We start from the raw sequence: 24,246 nt of genomic DNA on the forward strand, positions 1-24,246 counted from the left end.
CTATTTTATAGATGAGGAAATTTAGCTTTAAAGTAGCTGTGTGACCTGGCCAAGGTCAGAAACTGATTATGGGCGGAGCCGCAGTTGCAATTCTTGAAGAGAAGCCATCCTGAATGGGCATCCTGTCACCTCTTCTCGCCCTAGGAGCGGCCCATCATTCTTGATGCAGTCTCCTATTACATCACGAAACATTTAGAAAGAAACTGTTTATTTCAAGCACAGCAATTTAGTCTTATACATTGGACCTTTTCTTTTCAGTCCACGGTCAGCAGACAGGGTGGGTGTGCAGGCGTGGTCGCCTCTAGTCAGAAGGTCATGATACAAAGTTAACAGGAGCCACTCGTTCTATCAGATTGTGCTGTTTTACCTTTGAAAGTGAAAGTGAAAGCGGCTCAGTCGTGTCCGACTCTTTGAGACCCCATGGACTATTCATGGGATTCTCCAGGCCAGAATATTTCTGGCCTTTCCCTTCTCTCAACCGAGGGATCGAACCAAGGGGATCTTCCCAAGCCAGGGATCGAACCCAGGTCTCCCGCATTGCGGGCGGATTCTCTACCAGCTGAGCCACCAGGGAAGCCCGCTTTAATTACTTCTATGACACCCTTTCCCTGGCTGTCCCTCCCATTTCAAACAGACAAGGGGTCAAGGTTCCTGAGTTTTTATTCTATTTCGAGCACCGATGCAGAGTGGGTATTAGCGAAACCATGCACGGATGCGTGTGAGCGTCTGGTGGTTCTCGCTGTTTTTGCTGCCTGGATGAGGTGGCTACAGCTTTGACTTTCCATGTCCGAGGCGCTGCGAGTGTCAGCCCAGACGCAGTCCCCGTAGCTCGGGTTTGCTGCCCGGTCCCCAGCAGCTGCGAATTCTTGCCGCGGCCAATCCATCTTTCGGAGGATTTCGGAGGTCCTCTCCCAGGACCGGCCGGGAGAGGAGGCGGAGTGCGGACGGGAATCGCCCGCAGACGGCGACACCTCCTCTGACCCCGGTCCAAGCCCAGGGAGGGTCGGAAGCCGAGGGCAGAGGGCTTTCCGAGGGGCAGCGCGGCGGGAGCGGCGCGCGCCGGGCCGGGAGGCGGGAGCGATGGGCGGGCTCGGGCGCGGGCGGCGGCCCCGGGGCCGCGGGCTCCTCCCCGCCCTGCGCCCGCCGCTCGCCGCGCGCAGGCAGAGCGGGCCGGGCGCCGAGGTGCCGCCCAGCGCCCCGGCCGCGGCCCTGCCCGGGCCCTAGCGCCGCCGCCAGCCGGAGCCCGGAGCCGGCGCCCCGCAGCCCCGCCGCGCCCCGCGCCCGCCTCTCCGATGGGCAACCTGCTCGGCGGGGTCAGCGTGCGCGAGCCCACCACCGTGGAGGACTGCGACTCCACCTGGCAGACAGACTCGGAGCCCGAGCTCGAGGAGCCGGGGCCGGGCGGCGGCGAGGGCCCGGGGCGGGAGCCCGCGCAGCCCCCAGAGCCCGCGGAGCCCGCGGAGCCCCCGGAGCGAGCCGGCGGCCGGCTCCGCGCCGGCCCCGCGCCGGAGCCGGACCCCGAGGCGGCAGGCGCAGAGCAGGTAGGCGGCCGCCGGGGCTTCGGGCCGGGGTGGGGCGGGGGGCGGCCGCGGTCGACCCCAGCGCGCAGGGCCCGGGCGCGCGCGGGCGCGGCGGCTCGTCCTCCTGCGGCCGCCCCGGGACCCAGGCCCTGCGCGCTGGGGTCGCCCCGGGCCGCCCGCGGACGGCCTGGGGCCTGAGCGCGGGCACCGGCCGGAGGGTCCCCCCGCCACCCCGAGCAGAACCCAACTTGGCGGAGTGTCTTCTCAGCCTCCGCAGCGCAGCCGGGTGATGGAAGGCGGGGTGGGGGTAACCTGCCTGAGAATAGAGGATGGTGAAAACCTGTCTAGTGCGTGTTATTGGTTAAAAAAAAAAAAAAAAATCACCTAGAATGAGGTGGGGGCAGCGAACCCTCTCCCTGCAGCGGGGTCTCCAGCCTTTAGGAATCTCTGGAAGGTCCCCATCCGACGTGAAAATGCCAGAGTTCCAAGTCAGGCCTTCTAACCCAGGAGTTCAGGGCATGCTCCAAACATCTTTTTTTTTTTCATCCAGAAGACTTGTTGATCCAGATATGCTGAAGTCATCTGCCTCCTTCAGTTCGGAGGAGAGGTTAGTAACCCTTCTAACCTCTGATGGACTGAAAAATCAGGAAATCAGGAAACTTTAGAAGGGAGGACTTGCATGGCCAAGCCTCTGAAGGGCGCCTGGCTCAGCTCTAACAGGCCGGGGTATTGGGTCAGGCCCTCCTCCTCGGCCTTGAGGGGAAGAGGGTGGGAAGTGGAGACCAAGGTGTCTCGGCTCTAGCAGAGGAATCAGCAGGTATATTTTACAAGTAGGCTGCCTCATCCATCTTAACAGTCATCTGTTTGGGTCAGCAGCAAACTGTACAGGCTCTGTGCTATACACATGTTCTTTCCAGCTGCAATTTTTGGAGTGGAGTGTGGTGGCAGTTGCTCTTTTGAACTCCCGTTTTGGAGAAAACTGAGGCCTAGAAAGAGAAGTTTGCCCAGGATCATCCAGGGAAAGAGAGGTGCAGACCCAAGTCTGCCTGTCACCTGCTGCAGAACCGGAGACCTGACTGACAATTTGGCCCTGTTGCTGGTTGTCTGGAGAAGGCAATGGCAACCCACTCCAATACTCTTGCCTGGAAAATCCCATGGGCGGAGGAGCCTGGTAGGCTGCAGTCCATGGGGTTGCGAAGAGTCGGACATGACTGAGCGACTTCACTTTCACTTTTCACTTTCACGCATTGGAGAAGGAAATGGCAACCCACTCCAGTGTTCTTGCCTGAAGAATCCCAGAGACAGAGGAGCCTGGTGGGCTTCCATCTATGGGGTCGCACAGAGTCGGACACGACTGAAGCGACTTAGCAGCAGCAGCAAAAGCTGGTTGTCTTGCCTTTTGAATTCATTGTTTTTCCCTTCCACTTGAAAAGCCTCTTGATGAAAGTGAAAGTGGAGAGTGAAAAGGTTGGCTTAAAGCTCAACATTCAGAAAACGAAGATCATGGCATCCGGTCCCATCACTTCATGGGAAATAGATGGGGAAACAGTGGAAACAGTGTCAGACTTTATTTTTCTGGGCTCCAAAATCACTGCAGATGGTGACTGCAGCCATGGAATTAAAAGACCCTTACTCCTTGGAAGGAAAGTTATGACCAACCTAGATAGCATATTCAAAAGCAGAGACATTACTTTGCCAACAAAGGTCCGTCTAGTCAAGGCTATGGTTTTTCCTGTGGTCATGTATGGATGTGAGAGTTGGACTGTGAAGAAGGCTGAGTGCCGAAGAATTGATGCTTTTGAAGTGTGGTGTTGGAGAAGACTCTTGAGAGTCCCTTGGACTGCAAGGAGATCCAACCAGTCCATTCTGAAGGAGATGAGCCCTGGGATTTCTTTGGAAGGAATGATGCTAAAGCTGAAACTCCAGTACTTTGGCCACCTCATGCGAAGAGTTGACTCATTGGAAAAGACTGTGATGCTGGGAGGGATTGGGGGCAGGAGGAGAAGGGGACGCCAGAGGATGAGATGGCAGGATGGCATCACTGACTCAATGGACCTGAGTCTGAGTGAACTCCGGGAGTTGGTGATGGACAGGGAGGCCTGGCGTGCTGTGATTCATGGGGTGGAAAAGAGTCGGATACGACTGAGAGACTGATCTGATCTGATCTGATCTGTATCTCAATGAAGAAGTTTGGGATGTCAAAAAAACAAAACAAAACAAAAAAACATCTGCTCAGATTCTGTCCAGCTAACCTGGTCCATCTATATGAAACAGTTTTATAATTCATGTTTCAATCAGTTAATCACAACCCCAGTAAATGGTAGATGGCTTCAATGTTTTCTTTTCCCCTTTAATGATTGATTTTTCTTGTCTGGATCACCATGTAATGTCTACTCTTTAATGCTGCTTTTGAATGTCCACCTTACCTGCTCCCTACTCCCCATGGTCATTTGCAAGAACTAATGGAGCTACCTTTAAAGTCTAACCCAGTCTACTTTTTAGACTGCTAAAAAGTAGAAAAACTACTTTTCACCAGCTCTGTTGCTGTATTCCTAGTACAAGTGAGTATTTGACAAATGACGGTGCCATTAACCAAGATGGGGAAGTCTAAGGTAGCAAGCAGCATCAGAGGTTAAATCAAGAATCCCCTTGAGTTTAGTATCCTATAAAATATCCAAGGGGAGTTGATGAGTAGTTCATTATGAGTGAAGCCTCAGTCCAGGACTGGAATCGTCAGCATTTAAGAATGGAGGTATTTAAATTCATGGGAAGGTCTGGGGTCATCAAGGAGCATGAGAAATGTGAACGGGCCCTGGGCACTGCTCCATGGAGACCATGTGAGGGAGAGAAGTCAAAGATGAGGCTGCCCAGGGGCGACCAGTGAGATGGAGCAGAAGCAAACCGGGGCAGGTGTGGCGTGTGACAGTGTTTCAGAAGGAGAGATATCAGTTGGCCCAGTGCTGCTGGGAAGTCACCTGGGTGGAGCACTGGGAAAGCTGCTCAGTGAGATGGGAATGTGTTCGGTGATGTTCATAAAAGCCATTTTGATGGCGTGCAGAGGATAATAGCCTGATTGGGGAGGGTTGTGAGAGAAGGGGAGACAGGCAGGGACTATGGGCAACTCTCTGGGGATGTTTTGCTATAAACCAGAGCAAAGCTATGGATCTGTCTTGAGGGGAGTTTGGGTCAGTCCTAGTTGATACATGTTTAAGATTAGAGATGCTACAGCATGTTTGCTGAAGGCAATGACCCAGAAAACAGGGAAATTTTGGGGACACGGGAATTAGTGATAAAATATTAAGGAACAAAATCTGTGGCTGAGCAGGTGAAAGGGAGTGGGGAGGAGAGCCTGGAGGAACAGGAAGGGGAGGGAGCATGGATGATGCTGGCAGGCCGGTGCATTTAGAGCCTGGAGGAGGCAGGCGTTCTCAGCATAACCCTGGGAAATATAGGTAGGGCGTGAGTCATTCTCATTTCGCTGATGATCAAATGAAGATGCAGTTAACATCCTCACACGTCAGCAGCTGAGTTAAAGACTCAGCCCGAGTGTCCTGACTCCTGGTTTTGAACTGTTGATATTCTACCATGGTTTCTATGACAGTCCTTCGCATTGGGTGGAGCTGAAATTGATTCAGACCCAATTAGTCAGACTTGGAGCCTCCAGCCTGGAGTTTTCCGTCTGGCTCTATTGCTGGGCTCTGGGCGATAGTTATTGAACTTTATTCCAAGCCTGGGTTCCCTTGTTTCTAAGATGGAAGCACTCCTGATGGCCTTCCAGGTGGGTTATAAGAATCAAATGAAATAATATATGTGCCTGGTAAGTGGAAAAGTGCTTTCCTTATGCTTCTGGGATGATGAGTCATGGGGTTGTAGCATAGGCTAAAGAGATCCAGAAACCTGCTAGGCAGAGCTATTTTGAAATGTGTGGTGAGGACCAGAATATAAGCTTTTCCTTGCTTATGTAAGGAGCAGCTATTGTTAAACATCAGCTAGTTTGGAGTTAAAGTAAGTCACTCTGTACTTGTAGTAATAGAATCATGCCGCTTCAGAAACTGCTTGGTGGATGCCGGTCTGTCAGCACCAACAGGGGCGGGGGCCGATGAGGAAAGGTGGGTGAACCTCTTAATGAATATTCAGACTTCAGCTTTGTCATCTGTTTCATCTTCCCCAGCAGTCTCTTTGCCCTTCTGCGTGACTCTGGACCCAAAGCACGTTCTTGTACACTATGATAGCACATGGAGTTAAGAGCATGAGAACTGATTATACTGACTTCTATCTTATCCTTTAAAAATTGCCGTGGGGCTGGGAATTTTGTTTAGAATTTTAAAAGTGTAAGTAAACTACCACATACAGGTTACTACAATGTGAAGTTCATTCCAACTGAGAGTTACACTACTTTGTGTGTGTATGTTTGAAATCTGCTACCTTCGAAAAGAGAATGGCTACCCACCCCAGTATTCTTGCCTGGAAAATTCCATGGACAGAGGAGTCGAACAGGCTACAGTCTGATGGATAGCAAAGAGTCGGACATGACTGAGTGACTAACACACACACACACACCTTATATCACGTTGTATTATCACTGAATTAACACAAAGGTTATTCATGCCTTTGTGTGCCTGTTGTATACTGTAAAGGATGGAGTTTAGAAAGCTATTTAGTTTGTTTTAAAAGTCCCCTTTCCCTTCACAAATATTACTTGACTTCCAAGTACAGCTAAACATTGCAAGATTGATGACAATCTTCTTTGTAGGATTGACTTATTATCTTAACACTTTTCATGTTATGTAAAATATTTAAAAATAAGTATTGTTGTAATAAGTTTTGTCGTAAAATCACTTGTCTAACCTCTGGTCTTTAATTCATTGTAAGTTCTTTTTCTAATAGATACTGATCCATAATATTTGGCCTCTATAGGCTTTTGGTAAATAATAAAGTTTTTTATTTAGTAAAACACCTCAGAACAAATGTTACTGGCTTCAAGTCAGGAAACGAGAGAGCCAACAAATGTTGCTAGTAAGCATTATTAAAAGGACATTTAAAATATCTTCACTCAATGGATAGCTGGACACTGTTCAGCCTTTCTTTTTGTGTGCTTGTTATTTCAAGTTTGTTCTGAAAATTCCTCGGCGAAAATGTCTTGCTTCAAAATGTAAATGGAATTTCCCCGTTTATTTTAGGGGACTGATTCCACTGAAGCACCTGCCAAGCCAAAGAGAAGTTTTTATGCTGCGAGGGATTTGTACAAATACCGACACCAGTACCCAGTAAGACTATAGAATGATTTTTTTCTAAACTGTAAAATATTTCCCTTCTGTTTCTGTTATTTTATGGTGCCAATGAGCAAATGTACAAGGAAGGTCCTTGTGCCTTCCTTATATGTCCATGTGCTGGAGATTGATTTATTTTTTCCTTTAGCAGAACTTCAAAGATATCCGATATCAAAATGACTTGAGCAATCTTCGTTTTTATAAGAATAAAATTCCATTTAAGCCCGATGGTGAGTAATCCGCTACTTTGGTAAAAAGCAAACTTTAAATAGTAGTAGTAGCAGTAGCTGTTCTTTGTTTATTCCCAGCTCGGTCCATTCTCAGCGTGTTGTTTCGTTGTCTGGCTTGGCTCTGCCCTGCAGTCTGTTGTGTCCCCAGAGTCTAGACCCTTGAGCTGTGAGCATCCACTCGGCAGATTCTGGAGGAGTAACCTGAGGATTATCAATTCCTTCCCACCACCTCTTTACAGTGAGGACTCCTGTCTGGAAGGTAGTGGGGGCCATTTTTGTGAGAGGAAAAAAGGAGATTTCTAGAACGCTAGGGTATCATATTATTAAGAAACATTAGCAGAGGACAAATTCAGTTTCCTCAATTTAAAGATGAAGTCACTGGATCTTGAAGCTGGAATGACTGGTTGGTTGGTTCACTCCGTCATAGACTTGGGTCTCAGTTCCAGAATTTAGTGTTCCTTTCACTGTGCCATAACCCAAAAGTCTGTAGAGCATGATTGAACGTGATGTTTCTGTTGGGATCATCTTTCCTGTTGGTTTTCAGATTCAAGGTCAGGAAGCTAGAGGAGCCTCACTTCAGCGTCTCAGTATCCTAGGGAGGGAGCTACGCACACTGCAGGTCTCCACACAGCTCTGTCAGATAAGCCTGCCCTCCACAGCTCTGCAGGTGCCTTCCCAGGGTCTTTTCTAAACCTACAGTGAGAGGGTGCAGTCCCCACGGTACCTATGCTTGACTGCCCCCAGCACCAGACTGTGCTTCGTGGTGGGCAGTCTCACTTTATCTAGGTCAAGCCAGAAAAATGGCTGCTCTCCATAGAGCCCTTGTCTCTGTGAGGTGACCAGATGGCCCTGGCTGCGGCTCTTTGCTCTCAGTGAAAACTGAGCCAAATTCACAGCAGGGTGAATCAGGGAATGAGGGTCATGGGTTGCAAAGCAGAACCAAGTTAGTTCTTGATGAACTAACTGCCTGAAGAAATGCCTAAGGACTTCCCTACATTGTGCACTGGCAGACAAACCAGTTGGGAAGGAGGGTGTATTGCTGACATGGCCCCATCCACTTGACTTTAGTTATTTTCTGGTGTTCCAGAAGTCTGCTCTGATTTGGAAGGAACCCTCTAGGTGAAAATGCTCTGTTTCATTTACTAATGGTGGAAATTGCTTTATATACTAATTGAAATAAGATTAATTAATTGGTTTTTTAGGACCTGGGGTAAGAAAAACTTTTGAAGAAATGCAGTGGTAGATTGTTAATTTGACTCTGATGTGACTTTGATAAAATTTACCCAAAGGAATGCCTTCAAATACTGAACACATTGAGGATTAGAGACAATGACAATGTTTAACTTAATTTTTTTTTTTTTGTATTTCTAACAGTGAATTTATTTTTGAGGTAGTAATTTAGAGAAATAACTTAAAGCAATTACTTTTTTTGGGTAATCTTTACCACAAATATTTATTTGAAAATCTTATAAGACTAGTGGGGGTCAGACGTTTTAGGTATGATCACATAAAATATTATTCTAGTTTATTATATAAATTACATCAGTTCACACTTTCCTCCCCAGTATGTGTGAACACACACACACACCACACTTCAATGACGTGTATTGGGTTGACTAAAAGTTTGTTAGGTTTTAAGTACAAATAAAAGGACTATTTTTAATTTTCATGAAGAACTTTATTGAAAACCATATTCACTAACTGACCAAACTTTTTGGCCAGCCCAATATTTTACTTATTAAGTAGGAGGAAGGGTAGATGGAAGGGGAAACAAATAGGAAATTATAGGGGTAAATGTTTTCAATAGGCTGAGGATTAAATAGCAACGTTTTACCGAAAACCTTGAGCGTGAGATTCTCTGATACAAACCGGTGACCTCTGGAGGATACAGTAGTGAGATGAGCTATGTTTAGAATGGTATTATGTTGTCGTGTCTTGGTCTGTAAAATTGACTAAGTGGCTACAGTTAATTGTGAGGACCTAGACAGATTTGGGAAGCAGAATTTTGCCCGAATAAGTTCTTCTAGGAGAAGGACAGGACATGGTGAAGAAGAGGGTTTACGTTTCAGGACCATAAAGACCTGTCTTCCGCTCCTGGTTTTGCTGGTGTGCGACTGAGCAGATCTCACTGTTTTCTCAGTAGTCAAGCAGGAGGAGCAATGCTCCAGAAATGCTGGGTTGAGACGGTGCTGGGCAGATTCAGCGGGCTGGCTGCACTGCAGGCTGGTCCTGCCGCTAGGAAGCACTCAACACCTTTGCCTTTACTTTTCCTTTCCTCCCTTTCCTTCCCCTTTTCCGACTTCTCTCTGCATTCTCTCCCTCCCACCTTTGTCCCCTTCCTTCCTTTTTGCCTGGGATACATTTCATTTTTATTTGCTCTAGTATTTAAAGAACTCAGTGGCTTTCAAGAACTCAGGGGCTGGCCAACTTTCTTGGTACAGGGCCATTGAGTAAATATCCTCAGCTCTGTGGGCCATACCATATCTGTTGCAACTACTCAGCTCCACGGTTTAAATACATAATACATGAATGGATATGCATGGCTGTGTTCCAAAAAAGCTTTATTTATAAAACAGATGGCAGGCCACAGTTTGCCAGCTTCTACTTTGGAGTAACTGTCCAATAGAGTTTTCTGCGATTTGAGGTGCCATGATTTTTCTTTTCAATCAGGCTTATTTCACCACTGAGTCTGTGGCATAGGGTTTTCATCTTATAAAGGCATTGCATTGCTCTTGTGTGCTGTTTTTACGTTTTAAAAAGTTTTAACACAAAGCGTAAGTGATTCAGTCTCAAAATGCCTTCAACAATGTTCTAACACCTGGTTCATGTTCTGAATCTTTCCTCTTCAGGTGTTTACATTGAAGAAGTTCTCAATAAGTGGAAAGGGGACTACGAGAAGCTGGAACACAATCACACCTACATCCAATGGTCAGTCGCCTGCTCTCTCTCGAACCGTGACCTGTTTAATCACGTGTGCTTCCCAGAGATCACTAATATACAAATGTTATTTCTCTAAAACATAGGCTTTTCCCTCTGAGAGAACAAGGCTTGAACTTCTATGCTAAAGAACTAACTACCTATGAAATTGAGGTGAGGCAAGCTGATTTCATTTCATGCGAGTTAGCCAAATTAATGTTGCCGTTTGATGGCCCTGGTAACTCTGAGTCATTCCGCTGAATTTTTCTTTTTTTCATTAGGAATTCAAGAAAACAAAGGAAGCAATAAGAAGATTCCTCCTGGCTTATAAAATGATGTTAGAGTTTTTTGGAATAAAGCTGATAGATAAAACTGGAAACGTTGCCCGGGCTGTTAACTGGCAGGAAAGGTTTCAGCATCTGAATGAGTAAGTAGAGCCCCTGCAGTGAGTCCCCAAGGCACGGGGTTTTCTCTGGGTTGGAATTCTCTATGGCACATAGAGCCACAAGCAGGTGGATCCATGGATTTGAATTCAAAAGCTCATCTGAAATGCACTTTATTCCCCATTCTATATTCTAAAGCAAAACTAAATAACAATAACAATAGCAAAAAAAAAAAAAGGAATGATATTCCAGGTAGAAATATGGCTGCTTGACATCCCTAGTGGCTCGATGGTAAAGCGTCTGTCTACGATGTGGGAGACCGGAGTTTGATCCCTGGGTTGGGAAGATCCCTTGGAGAAGGAAATGGCAATCCACTCCAGTACTATTGCCTGGAAAATCCCATGGACAGAGGAGCCTGGTAGGCTACAGTCCATGGGGTCACAAAGAGTTGGACACGACTGAGCAACTTCACGTTCACGTTGGTTTCGGAACTGTTTATTCGTGCAGCCACTCTACTGCCCACAGTCAAGTGTAGCCTCACTCCCTGTTTATATCGTGTTTCTCAGCATTTGTGGTGGTTGTTTGTATAGGCTTTTCTAGACCCCTCTCCTGGGTTGTATGCTTCTGGTAGCTCGGGCTGCTCCTCAGGCACTGTGCCTTCTTAGATCAAATCCATAATTAAGCCTATGACATATACTGTAAGTCCCCTACTTATGAACCTTCAAGCTGTGAACTTTCAAAGGTGCAAACGTGTGTTCACGTGTCCCATGTTGTAAGTTAGCTCACGGGTCTGGTGTACGTTGTTGCCTGTGTGCATTCTCTACAATTGGCGGTGCTTTTGTGTACTTTACTGAACAGTACTGTGTAGAGTACAGCAGGGCAGTATCTTTATTTCCAGCCCAGGATATCTGGAAGCAAGCATAAAAGCGACAGTGGTGTAGGTGGTATTTTTCAAGGTACTGTACTGTAATTAAAAATGTTTTCTTTATTTTTTTGTGTATTTTTATGTATTACTTGTGTGAAAAGTATTATAAACCTATTACAGTTCAGTACTAAATTTCCAATTAAGTTAGTTGGATATCTAGGCTAACTTTGTTGGACTTCTGAGCAAAATGGACCTAGAACATGCTCTTGGAGCGAACTCATTTGTATGTAGGGGACTTACTGTAAAAACCACTTTATAAGACTGAGAGGTACTCATATGTTTTAGAAAGAGAGAAAATTAGAATAATCACCTTATAGGTCAAAATCAGAAGCCCAGTTTTTGTTAGTAAATCGAAACACCTGTGAAGAAAATTTTAGCAGTTTATCTGGAACTGATTTTCTGTGTTCTTTTGCTTAGATATTTATAACTTTCATTAATACTTATATCCCAATTTAAAAAAATATTTTCTTTGCATGCAAACTGGCCTTTTCTTTTTTCTTCTTAATTATAGGGTGACTTATGAGCACTGGACTATAAAACCAACAACTTTAAAACATTTTTAGCACATTATAATTAGCTGAATGGGGCAAATACCAAGAGAAAAAAAATTAAAACTAACCTAAGAAATATGTCTTTGCACCAAACAGCATTTTTGTACATTGATAAACTAATTTTTTGTGGGTATTTTTCTATAACTTTGATCTTGCTTTGGTAAAGTGAGTAGAAGCATTACTGTTTGAGCCTTCTATTTATTATTTATAATCAACATTATTAAAATGGTGACTTGTAGTAAAACACTCAAGATGTGGGCATAAAACTTTATGATCTTGACTAGAAGACCTGTTAACTCATAACTCAAGTTAAATTTGATTTATAGAGAGCACTTTGGAGAAGGACATGGCAACCCACTCCAGTATTCTTGCCTGGAGAATTCCATGGATGCAGGAGCCTGGTGGGCTACAGTCCATGGAGTCGCAAAGAGTCTGGCACGATTTAGCGACTAAGTGACGACAGAGCACTTATACTGAAGCGATGCAGAGAGCTCTCCCCGAGCTCTCTGTGCACAGTTTCTAAGCACTGTGGATTACCCTCAAAGACAGCTGTGTGCAGGTAGTCTGTTGACATGAAGGATACCAAGAGTCAACCTCAGAAGAGGATCTGATGATGTCTCATCTTCTGTGTGCTCACGAATGTCATTTGAGAGAACTTCCATTTCCAACTTGTTTTTTTTTTTTTTTTCTTAGTTGGAATAGCACTCTTGTTTAGTAAATATTTGTTGAATGAATAAGTGGTGAACAAAAACCTAAATCCTCCTTGGGGTTTAATCATCTCCCCCACTCTTAATTGGTGGTTGGAAGCAGAAGGCTTTCGTTAAATGACTTTCTGGCTTGGGACTCGGAGGGGAGCCTGACTGTTACCTGACCCTTCCCGCCCTGTCATCTTTCCTTCCTTCCACCACCAGTTTTCCTTTCCATGGGTACAGCTTTTTTGTGTGTTTTAATCTGCATAGTATCTTGAGTCTTTTAGAGTAAGCAGGGAATTCAGTGTGTTTATAGTAGTCCAGTACTCTTGTCTGGAAAATCCCATGGACAGAGGAGCCTGGTAGGCTGCAGTCCATGGGGTCGCTGAGGGTCGGACACGACCGAGCGACTTCACTTTCACTTTTCACTTTCATGCATTGGAGAAGGAAATGGCGGCCCACTCCAGTGTTCTTGCCTGGAGAATCCCAGGGACGGGGGAGCCTGGTGGGCTGCCATCTATGGGGTCACACAGAGTCGGACATGACTGAAGTGACTTAGCAGCAGCAGCAGCATAGTAGTCCAGCAGAGAAAAATATTAAAAGAAAGTGAAGTGAAATAAAGTATAGTGAACAAGGACCATGACTCAAAGAGGGAACATATCTCAGCCTTTCCCACTGGCCTCACCTCTGTCTGCAAGCCCAGCTTCTGTCTTTGATCTGCTAAGCCACCCGAGTCTACTCACAACATTAGGAGAGTGGGGGCGTTTTGTATTTCTTGGTGACATTTGTTTCAAATCATACTGAAACACCCAGTTTCTTTCTTGTGTAATTCTGTTCCATAGTCCTGATCTTTATTCACTTTAACCCAAGTGTTTGTTCTTTTCCACTCTTATGTAAACTTTTAAATTGGAGAATGTGTTGATAGAGAAAATTTTATCTTGGTCATTCATCTTGGATTGGATATGTGAAATTGAGCTACTTGCAAATTTTTTGTTGTGTCATATAACTCCTCTTTGATTTTTTAAAGGAAAATATTATTCCATTTTACCATGCCTCTCTTTCTCATAGACTTAGGAAGCAGACGTTGGGATTTCACTACCAAGTTATTAGACTATGTAGCGAAAGTGAAACTGCTAGTCGCTTAGTTGTGTCTGACTCTTTGCAACCCCATGGACTGTAGCCTGCCAGGCTCTTCTGTCCATGGAATTCTTCAGGCAAGAATACTGGAATGTGCAGTCATGTCCTTCTACAGGGGATCTTCCAGACCCAGGGATCGAACCTGGATCTCCCTCATTGTAGGCAGATTCTTTACTGTCTGAGCCACCAGAAATGCCAGACCATGTAGATGCTACCCTAACCTAACTACTAGGTTGGTCCTGCTGATAATGGCACCTTGTCTTAACTTCACTCGAATTGGTATTGTCTCAAAAGACTGGTACTTGATTCATAAAACTGAAGCATTATCTGTGCTATGTTTTATCCTTTGGCCTTCAAAGACTATTAAGAGAACACTATTGACTATTAAGAGAACACTACTTTGGTAAACACCCAGAAAGATGGAAACATTGAAAACTGTTGTACTTGTCTTTTCCAATGTTTGGTGAGCCTGAATCATTCAGGGTTTGTTTAGTTTGGTCCAAACTAAGTCTCAAACTATAAGGTCCTGGAACCAGGTCCTTCCACTCCTCAAATATTCAGCATCCTCCACTTTTCCCAAATAAGTTGCTAGTTATTCCTAAGTGAATACCAAGCATTTGTGGATGCCAAGGCAAGTATATGTGACGGTTGTAGAAAGTTCAATGCCTGAGGTGTAAAGAGGTTTAGGGAGGTTAGGAATAAGTAGTGGTTGTGAATTGGAGTATTGGGTGAATTGGAGAAGGCAATGGCACCCCACTCCAGTACTTTTGCCTAGAAAATCCCATGGAAGGAGGAGCCTGGTAGGCTGTAGTCCATGGGGTCGCTAAGAGTCGGACACGACTGAGCAACTTCACTTTCACTTTTTACTTTCATGCATTGGAGAAGGAAATGTCCACCCACTCCAGTGTTCTTGCCTTGAGAATCCCAGGGACGGGGGAGCCTGGTGGGCTGCCGTCTATGGGGTTGCACAGAGTCGGACACGACTGAAGCGACTTAGCAGCAGCAGCAGCAGCAGCATTGGGTGAATAACTCACCTGGGCTATTGATGACACATGTGATTAATACATGAAAATTAATCATGTATTAATGATTCCTTTTGGACACAGCCAGGTGTTTGTAATAAAGCAACTCTTGGGCTGAGTGAGGTCAGGGAGGTGAGATTATGAATTGTGACAGAATAGGTTTGGAAGGCTTTCATCTGATAATGGCCTTAGTTTTCAGACAAAGATGATACTAGTGCAATCTGGGGAAAGAAGCATCTTTGGAATCAATGGCATTAAAGGCAAAATTGTCAATTCTGTGATAGGGAAAGATGAGGCAAGAGAGGTCACAGATGGAAAAGAGTTGGGGTGATTATGTTATGATAGGTACAAGCATGGTGGTCCTTAGTGTACCAGTACCAACATTTATATGGTTAAATAGTGTCTAATATTTAAGTTTCACATTTTCAGCTTATGGGTCAGCTTGTTTGACTCTTACAAACTCGGGGAGGTGTGGGCCCTTTTCCCCATCTGCAGACTGGGATGCTGAGCCTTCGAGGTGCCATCATTTCATGCAGCTGCAGGTGCTGAGTCAGGATGTGAGTTCAGTTCTGACTCCAAAGCCCACGCTCCCTGCTGTGCTAAATAAGTCAGTTTTGCATCCTTTGTCGGAATTGTTCTAGCCAGGTAGAATGGCTTTTTCTGCTTCCCTTCTGAGTTGGTTCTTATGGTGGATTCTGCTGACCAGCTGACCCTGGAAATTGTACATTCGGCTGGTAGCTAATGCCCAGCACTGGTTACCTGTTACAGGAATGATACCTTTGTGTAGTCGATATTCATCCTCACTGTATCTTATAAATAATAATTCAACATCCGTGGGGATACATATTGAATCTAAATGTTTTTCAAATGTGAAGAACTAACAAGCCAGGGAGAATTTATTTTATATACTTGAGTTTTATGTAGATTGGCATTACACTGAGGCACAGAGGTTTAATACCTTCTGTTTTACGCTTCTTCATGGAGTCTAATGCTCCTTTTAGCAAAGTCATTACAAGGCATATTTTCATGGTTTACACTTCCATCAAAAGTACTTTCCCAGTAGTTTTCATTCCCAGGCTTCTTACCCCACCTAATTTTCTTCCTTCATTTTATTCAACCTGCTTCCAGGTCTCAGCACAACTATTTGAGGATCACTCGTATTCTGAAAAGCCTCGGCGAGCTTGGATATGAAAGTTTTAAATCTCCTCTTGTAAAATTTATCCTTCATGAGGCTCTGGTGGAAAATACTATTCCCAATATTAAACAGAGCGCGCTGGAGTATTTCGTGTACACAATCAGAGACAGAAGGGAGAGGAGAAAGCTCCTACGGTTTGCCCAGAAACATTACACGCCCTCAGAGAATTTTATCTGGGGACCCCCGAGGAAGGCACAGCCCGAGGGCAGCAAAGCCCAGAAGCCCCCCGGGCCGCCCACCGCGGGGCAGCACGGTCAGATGTCTATGCACAAAAAACCCAAAGACTCCAAAAACGCCTCTTCAGCCGCGCATGGGATCAGTAAAGCAGCTGAAGACAAAAAAGTGGCCTCTAAGGAGTCAGAAGAGATGGACAAGCCCAGTGAGGAGCCAGGCAGCGAGGCCGCCCAGCCCGGAGACCCAGGGCAGGATGAGGTTGCAAACAATTCCAGTCCTCGGGCAGCAAAGACAGTTACTCATCCCGAGGAGCAAAAGGAGAGTGCATCTCCCTCGGAGAAGGATGAGGCGAGTGACACCCGGAACCAAGACGGTGGAAGTCCAGGCGATGCGGGTTCCCATGATGACGCCGCGTTGCCGTGAATTATCAGAAGGCCCCCACGCCTGTGTATCCCCGGGAGGGGAGGCTGTGACGTGTCCTGAGCAGTAGAGGCCGCGTTTCTCAGCGCAGCCGGCGGTTGGTGATTTTTCTGTGGTCAGCATTTAGTTGTCACCTGGTTTTTAGTCTGGGTGGCTGTGAATTTAATATTTAAAAAGAAGTCTGAAGACGAGACCCAGTGAGTAAGTGTATCCTGTAAAACTCTGGGGATGTGAATTTTTGCATCCTGTACACAATTCCTTTTAAATTATTTTCAGTGTATCTGGAAGTAATCATGGAGTGTTTGATATAGCTGAGATAGGAATCAGTTCTTGGAGTGGACTGTACTATACCTGGAGGAAATTGAGAGGATAATTTCATTATGTGGCCACACCTTTGCCAGATTTAAAGGTTCCTATGTTTAAGGTGCAAGAAAAAAATGTGGTCTTCTTTGAGGTATTCAGAAAGGAATTTGGATTTTTTTTTTTTTTTTTAACAGCACCTCAGCGTGTTTACTTGCAGGTTCTGGTAAGGAGGATGGATGTTCTTGGGGACTTGGAATCACCCTCCCCTGCTTGTCAGTCTCTTTCCCGGTCCTCTCTCTCCACCCTTGGCCTCATTCTCATCAGCCACCTGTGTTGGCCGGTACCTGCGTTTCTAGTGTTGTCATCTAGACATTCAGATGGTCTCCTACAGTGACATTTGCACGGGACAGAAGAGAATGTCAACTGTACGATTTCAAGAATTTGCTTTGTTTAAAACAATAAACATGTTTTTCTGTATTAACGTGCTTAAAAACAAATTTTGATGCAAAAGTACAAGAAAAAAATCTTGCCTTTTATGGCTGTTCTGTATAAATTCGGTGCTTGTGTCTGAATGCAAATGACTAAAGAATTAAAAAATAAGAGGAGAAATTATTCATTTTTAAAATGCATGCATTTTGTACTGGCAACAAGGCAGTAGTCCGTGAAACCATGAATATCTCAGTGTTACGTGGACTATGAAGTTCATACTGCTTAGCCCACAGGGTATCTTTAAAAAAATACAATTTGCTGCATCTCAGTTGTCAGACCTTGAAATTGAGAGTAGATTTGATATCCCATGTATTCAGTTTTAGTAAGCACAGAATGTGTCAAAATTGGGTAAGAGCAAATAGCTTTATTTCCTATAATATTGTTACTGATTATTATTACACATTAGAAAACAATTAAACACTGTGGTGAGAACTTCAGCATTCCTACAAATATAATGAAAGTAATTAATAGACCTTTTTTAAAAACTTAATTTCATTTAGAAAGAAATTGCCTTTGTGTGTTTCTTAGGCTTTTAAGGGAAGATCTACTCACTTTAACCCCCAAAGAATTTTTACTGTTTTTACTATGTCCTGTTTTTTAATCACATCATATCATCTTCTGTTACTTTTATTGATCTGAGGATTTTTAGCAAAGGATTTCTAGAAACTAAACACACCAACAGTATGCTTTTAGAAGGATTTTATTGCCTTGAAATTTACATAAAACATCACTGTTTCTCAAATCTGACTTACTTAGTCAGAATGTTAATAACGTGTGTTATATATGTATTCCAATAAATATAGAATATTTTCTCGTTATAATTTCTCATAATACAGCAGTTTTATGTTTCTTCTGTTTTTTTGAAGTGAGCATTAGGATTTGGGAAACAATTCTGCTTTTGGATTTCAGTTTCTTTTTTTACTTTAATGTAAAAAAAGATTTCTTTCATGGCCCCATTCTTTCTTTAATGGCCTCATCAAACTCAATAAGCAATTTTGCAGGGTTAGGGCATGAGAGTAGGTTGTCACATTGGGCTGAATTGTAGAAATATAATACATTGGAAATATCTTACCAATTTTGCATACATGATAAAGTGTTCACACCACTTTCTAAGTACATAATGTTAAAATTTTGTGACCAGATATTAAAATATTAATAAGCAGCAGACTGATACTAAAATGGGTATAATCTGAATTACTTAGAAGCTAGTAGTATATCAGAGCCCTTAAAAGTAAAAATGTTTCATTCAATAATTTAACTTTTAGAATATTCCTAATTAGGGATTTGATTAGATTGTACCATTTAATTTGAGAATATTTAGTCTCAAGGGAAAAACTGCCTGGCTTTCATTTAAAATAGGGGCCTTTTTCTATCATGCTGGTTTTGAAAGGTATATTCACATGTAACAGTATCAGTTCTACATTTAATCTATAAATAACTTATGAGAGAATTGTTCAGTGGAAAGAAGTAAGAGAGTGCCATTCATTTTGCAGATAAAAATTACAAACACCTAAATTTTTTTTCTATTAAGAATATTTTGTACATTCAGTAGTTTTAAAATAAGATCTATAGGTGTGTCTTTATGTGTGTGCTAGACATGAAACAGCCCTCTGGGTTTGACTCTGATGTGTTGTATTTTAAAAACCTACTATGTGCTTGCAGAAACTTACTGAGAAGCTATTATAAAAATGCGGTGGAGCATGGCCAAATAGCTAGAAACTATCGAATTTTTGCAATTCTATAGACTTTATCATTGTACCATGGACTGTGAGGATACTCAGTATTGGCTATTGATAAAATACTAATTTGCGTTTCATGGCAAATAGATGTTATACTGCTTGGTTAGTCTAGTCTATTTCTAATATTTTGTGCATTCATATCTCAAAGGAGATAATATACGTGAAAATATTTTGAAATACTATAAAGTGATATATAATGATAAGATATATTTCTGTAAGTAGAGAAAAAGTTTATAACATTAAGAATATTATACCATTATACATTCTCATGCTCAATCTTACAAGAAACGGAAAAGAATAATGATAACGAAAATATGTCTGCTTTCTCTGAGTCAGGTCCAGTTCTCAGTTCAAAATTATATGATACAGCTTTATTTTGAATTTTAATTGTGATAAAAAGCTTTTTTCAGCTTCAAGGAGAAAACAGAACTTATAACTCAGGAGTTAGCAGAGAAGTTCCAAGATTTTTTTTTTTGCCAAGTCTTAAAAACATAAATGTTATGTTTATATAATTATCTACTTTGTTTCTAGTTTTTATACTTTAATCTGACAGAAGGAATGATCTGGTGAAAAAGGAAAACATTACAGTGTTACATCTGAGTCACTCTTTAAAAAATCATTTTAGTAAGTAAACATCCGTATCAAAGTGGTCAAAAATTGATTGACCCGATGGAGAGAGACTATTTGGTTAATTGTTTAAAGTTAAATTTCCCTAGTTTATAGTATAGTTATGGTTGATTTTTAATCTACTGAGCAACTAAATCAACCCTTTTATTTTGTCTTTCTATAATTGAGACTCTTATAAAAGCTTTATTTTCTAACCTGAGGAAAGGACAGTCTTGATCTTGTTTGGTTCTGATTGCATCTGTGGGCTCTCAAGTTTATTTGGGGTGAGCGGGGATTCTTTGTTATAGGAATAATTTTGAAGATTTCTATTTTGTTTCCCACTTTAAAAATATCCATTCTGTTTTCTCCTGGGGTATTTCTGTTAAATGTAAGGTAAGCTGGAGTTAGACACACTGGAAATCATTTCAAATGTAGGTGTAGTTGTAGAGAAAGATGGCACGGGTTAGTAGAATATAGAAAGTTAGGGGTGCACATGTATTGATGTCTTTCACCTCTGAATTCTGTTTGTTCCACGAGCAGATCTGTGTGGGTATCTCTAGGGTAACAGTGAGTACGCCCTGCCTCCTCCCGTGTTCCAGCCCACCCAGCAGAGTGTGCTGGGGGACAGACTGTATTTTAGAAATTCCTAATTACTGAAGTTGATGATAATATAGTTATAAATAAATGAATGCCTGGGGGTGTCCAGATGTGCCTTAACTAATGTGATCAGGCTTTCATTCAGAAGTTTAAATTTTTACTCCATTATAAAATCTTGCCATAAGAAACATTCCAAACCACGAAGATCAGTTATTTTAGTGAAATTTACTTTGGTTGGTGCTTTTGCATTTTGGGGACATTTCCATTTGTATCAGTAACATCAGTTCAAAAGTGAGTATACTTAGCCACCGTGTTCAAACATGTGTTATATTTGACAAAAGGCCTTTACAGTAAGAAAGATTAGCTACATGGTTACATTATTTATGCTTCTCCTTAATTTTGCTACATGCTGTAATTTTCACTGTAAACATGTCTCAGTTTCTACAAGTAATATTTATCTGTCTTTTGTTTTTAGATGCAGATGGATGTAGAAAATGGAATTAGAGAAATGATTTAGAACTTTAATTCCAATAGATGTTTGGGGGAATCTGAAATTAATTTGGACTTTTATGCTGTAGTTTTATTAGAAACATTTAAACAGTACTGTTCTTGCTTTTTACCTTAGGTTGGAGAAAATATTTTTTTGTCATCTGCTTTTTTTCTTCTTTTGTTGAGAAGTTTACTGTTTTAGTTATTTGTGGGAAATGGCTTCTTAATATTTTTGTTTCCTTGAATTAACATGTCTGTGTGGAGGATACAGTTAACTGCTTTGTTTTATGGTCCAAACTCTGCCTGGAGGTTGAGTTCAGAGAAGGGGAGTTGGCTGAGAACCATCTGGGTGAAGGGGAGCCGACCCTGGGTGCAGGCCCTCCAGTGGAGGAAGGGTCCCCAGAACCTCCTCTGAGTGACCAGGGTCTCGCTCTGCGATTACTGACTTCTGAGGCCTGGGGGCCACCTGGGACTCCATAACTCCATACACTGTTTCAGTGGGTGTCAGTTTTCATAAAAATACCTGGTGTAGTTCATTTGCCACCATTTTGTAGTTGCTTAGAAAATTGTGAGCAATTCGACATCTGCTGTGTAGATTACTGCTAAATGTATCTCAGGAAACATTGAAATACCAGTTCTGCCTGCCCCTTCCCCCACCAGTTCAAAACTTCTGATCTCCAATCAAATATTGCTTGGGTTGTTCTTTCACAGGCCTCTGTATAAAAGTCTTCATAAAACGGTTCAATGTAAAGATGAAATGAAAGGGAAAAGGCACCAGTGCTGTCTTGTTATGCTGAAAGACCTTTATGTATATATAAAAAAAATCAGAAACCTTATATATTTTAATATGTAAAATATATGGAAGTTATAAAGTTTATCCTATTTTCATTTTTAAATTATAATGGAGTTGTGGAACAGTTAACATTAACTAGAGAGATTAGTTGTGTAATAAGCTCTGGTCCTAAGAAACATCCAAGTTCTGCACTCACTGCTCAGATGAACACTTTTGTCAGTTCTGCTGGGTTCAGTGTCATGTGGAGGAGAGGAAAACACGATTGAAACACAAAATTAGAAGACAGAGACTCCCTGCTGAAACGAAGATGTAACCGATTGTAGGTCTGTGCAGTGCCAGAGTGGCTGCAGTGAGGACGAGATGAGGCAGGGTCTGCAGAGCTTTCCAGCGGGGACGTGCCCTGAGTTACACGTGCCAAGGGAATCAGTACCTATTTGGAAACAGTCCCATTCCTGCTCTCCTTTGAAGCCTGAATTCTGCTTACTCCACGGTAGACTGAGACCTTGCACGACGGAGAGAAATAATCACGTGATCCGGAACCAGGTCTAATTCCTCTGCCGGTGCTTTTAACTGGGTTAAGTGGAGGGGCTGGCTGTAGACCCAAGGAGGAGAGGCAGTGATAGGTTGCATATGGCAAAGTAACCGTGTCTCCTGAACCATCACAACGAAGAGCAACAAACTGGACCAAGCGTTAGGTCCTTTTACAAGCCTTTTGTTTTCCTCTTTGTACAAAGTTGGTTTGCTTGTCTCCTCAGTGAGCTGTCCACTCTTCCTTTGTGCAAACTGATAAGACAGATGGCCAACGGGGTCCAGTCACCATTTCAATTGGGAAACTTCAGTGCCCTTTGTATTTTGAGTATTCAGGAGGATGGGTATGATTCTCAGAAAGATGGGTGCTTTCCTTCCGGTGTGAGCGCTGTCTCTTCCGCAGCGGCGGGCCTTCCGCCATGCGCCATCGTCTGCAGGATGAATTACAGAATGCTGCGCGTGTCTGTGCGCACCAATACCATGTGTATGTGGTAGGAGCTGTAACCAGTTTCTGGATATGTCTGGTACTATGAAACACTTATTTTATAATCCTGTAACTGTATGGCAGTGTTATGCCAAAAATGTATAAAGAGCAATAGTTTCTCTTGTTTACTGCTGTGTTTAAAAAGATCGTTTCTGAAACTATATGTTTAGAGTCCCTTCAATTATTTTTAATAACTAGTGCCAAATATATGTCCTGTAAAATGACTAAAAGCCACTTCATCTTGGTTAACATTTTGGCCTTACGTTAGAGTACATTATGTTGATTTTGCATGATTAAACTATTTTTAAAGAGCTGGAACAAATGACTTTGCTGTTTTTCTATGATTAGACTTTCTTATGGTTATTGTATGAGATCAACATTATTCCCTTTTTATCCTCTAAAATAAATGTTGTGTTTTGCAGGGTGAAATCTTATTTACACAGGCAGTTATTTTTGTCAGGGATGATTGGAGGGCAGCTCACATGTGTTATATGTGAGCTGGCTGTTTATGGCTCTCTTTCACTTTTCTCTAATGCAAAGATTTAAAAGTATTTTTAATATAAATGAGTGCAACATGAATAACGGATGGAACAGATGTTTTTCACTTTAGTAAGGCTACTCTTTTAACAACTTTTTTTTTTTTGATTAAGAAAAATGCAGCTGTGAGGTGCAAGTGAGGAGGCTGCTTAAGATGCCACAGGACAGTGGGATTGAAGGTGAGGAAAAGCATTACCTTGCAGTGTGGCTGTGCAGATCTGCAGAGGCAGGTGAAGAGTGGATGACAGAACAAAGAATAAACTGTGGTTAAGATTGAAATTAGGGCTTCCAGGGTGGCTCAGACCGTAAAGAATCTGCCTGCAATGCAGGCGACCCAGGTTCAATCCCCGAGTCGAGAAGGTCCCCTGGAGAAGGGAACTGCAACCCACTCCAGTATTCTTGCCTGGAGGACTCCATGGACAGAGGAGACTGCTGAGCTACAGTCTACGGGGTCTCAGAGCCAGACACGACTGAGTGACTAACACTTTCAAGAATGAAATTGTAATGAAATCATATTGTGCATAAATGAGAAACGCAGCGAGAGGAAAGGAACAGATCACAGCTGCGATGGTGAATGAGCAGGATTGTAACTGCCTGACCTTGGGATGAATTGTTTAGGGAGAGAGCAAGGCGCACAAGCAATTATCATCCTAAGGGAGGAAGGGACATGTTCTGGTGACAGAAAATAGAGAGGTTTGCTTTTCCCCAAAGGTCAAAGTCAGAGGGCAGGCAGTCTTATGAGGATAGAGAGTCTCAGTAGAGTGAAAGCGTCAGGATGGAGTCTTCATTTCCTCAAGATGCAAAATCTAGTCTGGGAGAGAGTTCACAGAAGAGATTTACAATAAAACACATTCCTTATTTTAAGCCTCACACGCTCACAGAGCTGGCGAACTTGGTGTCCGGGGACAGAAGGAAACCTCAGCCAGGGGAAAAGTCATGACAGGCAGGGTGGCCTCTCTTGGTTGAGTTTCAGTTCAGTTCAGTCACTCAGTTGTGTTTGACTCTTTGCGACCCCATGAATTGCAGCACGCCAGGCCTCCCTGTCCATCACCAGCTCCCGGAGTTCACCTAATTTCATGTCCATCGAGTCGGTGATGCCATCCAGCCATCTCATCCTCTGTCGTCCCCTTCTCCTCCTGCCCCCAATCCCTCCCAGCATCACAGTCTTTTCCAATGACTCAAACTTCGCATGAGGTGGCCAAAGTATTGGAGTTTCAGCTTTAGCATCAGTCCTTCCAAAGAACACCCA

The 24,246-nt window shown here is 43.3% G+C and overlaps 1 protein-coding gene across 2 annotated transcripts; it reads left to right on the plus strand.

Annotated features, from left to right (window-relative positions):
- The first annotated feature begins 1,156 nt into the window (after nucleotides 1–1,156).
- On the plus strand, nucleotides 1,157–22,782 carry OGFRL1 (opioid growth factor receptor like 1). 2 transcript variants are annotated; one of them, XM_024996877.2, is made up of 7 exons: nucleotides 1,157–1,541; nucleotides 6,701–6,787; nucleotides 6,939–7,020; nucleotides 9,870–9,948; nucleotides 10,044–10,110; nucleotides 10,218–10,363; nucleotides 15,772–22,782. In XM_024996877.2, the coding sequence occupies exons 1-7, from the start codon at nucleotides 1,293–1,295 to the stop codon at nucleotides 16,433–16,435; spliced, it is 1,374 nt and encodes a 457-aa protein (XP_024852645.1). In that variant the 5' UTR covers nucleotides 1,157–1,292; the 3' UTR covers nucleotides 16,436–22,782. The 2 variants fall into 2 exon arrangements, with proteins under 2 accessions (XP_024852645.1, XP_024852646.1); XM_024996878.2 differs by having other exon boundaries at nucleotides 6,942–7,020.
- Nucleotides 22,783–24,246: the final 1,464 nt, after the last annotated feature.

This window comes from Bos taurus, chromosome 9 (assembly GCF_002263795.3).
Source record: "Bos taurus isolate L1 Dominette 01449 registration number 42190680 breed Hereford chromosome 9, ARS-UCD2.0, whole genome shotgun sequence".
In the NCBI taxonomy this organism is placed as follows: domain Eukaryota; kingdom Metazoa; phylum Chordata; class Mammalia; order Artiodactyla; family Bovidae; genus Bos; species Bos taurus.

Coding starts and splice junctions, on each gene's coding strand:
- OGFRL1 (XM_024996877.2), top strand. CDS start 1,293: ATGGGCAACCTGCTCGGCGGGGTCAGCGTGCGCGAGCCCACCACCGTG. Junction 7,021..9,869: donor AATTCCATTTAAGCCCGATG/GTGAGTAATCCG, acceptor TTTCCTCTTCAG/GTGTTTACATTGAAGAAGTT. Junction 10,111..10,217: donor TAACTACCTATGAAATTGAG/GTGAGGCAAGCT, acceptor TTTTTTCATTAG/GAATTCAAGAAAACAAAGGA.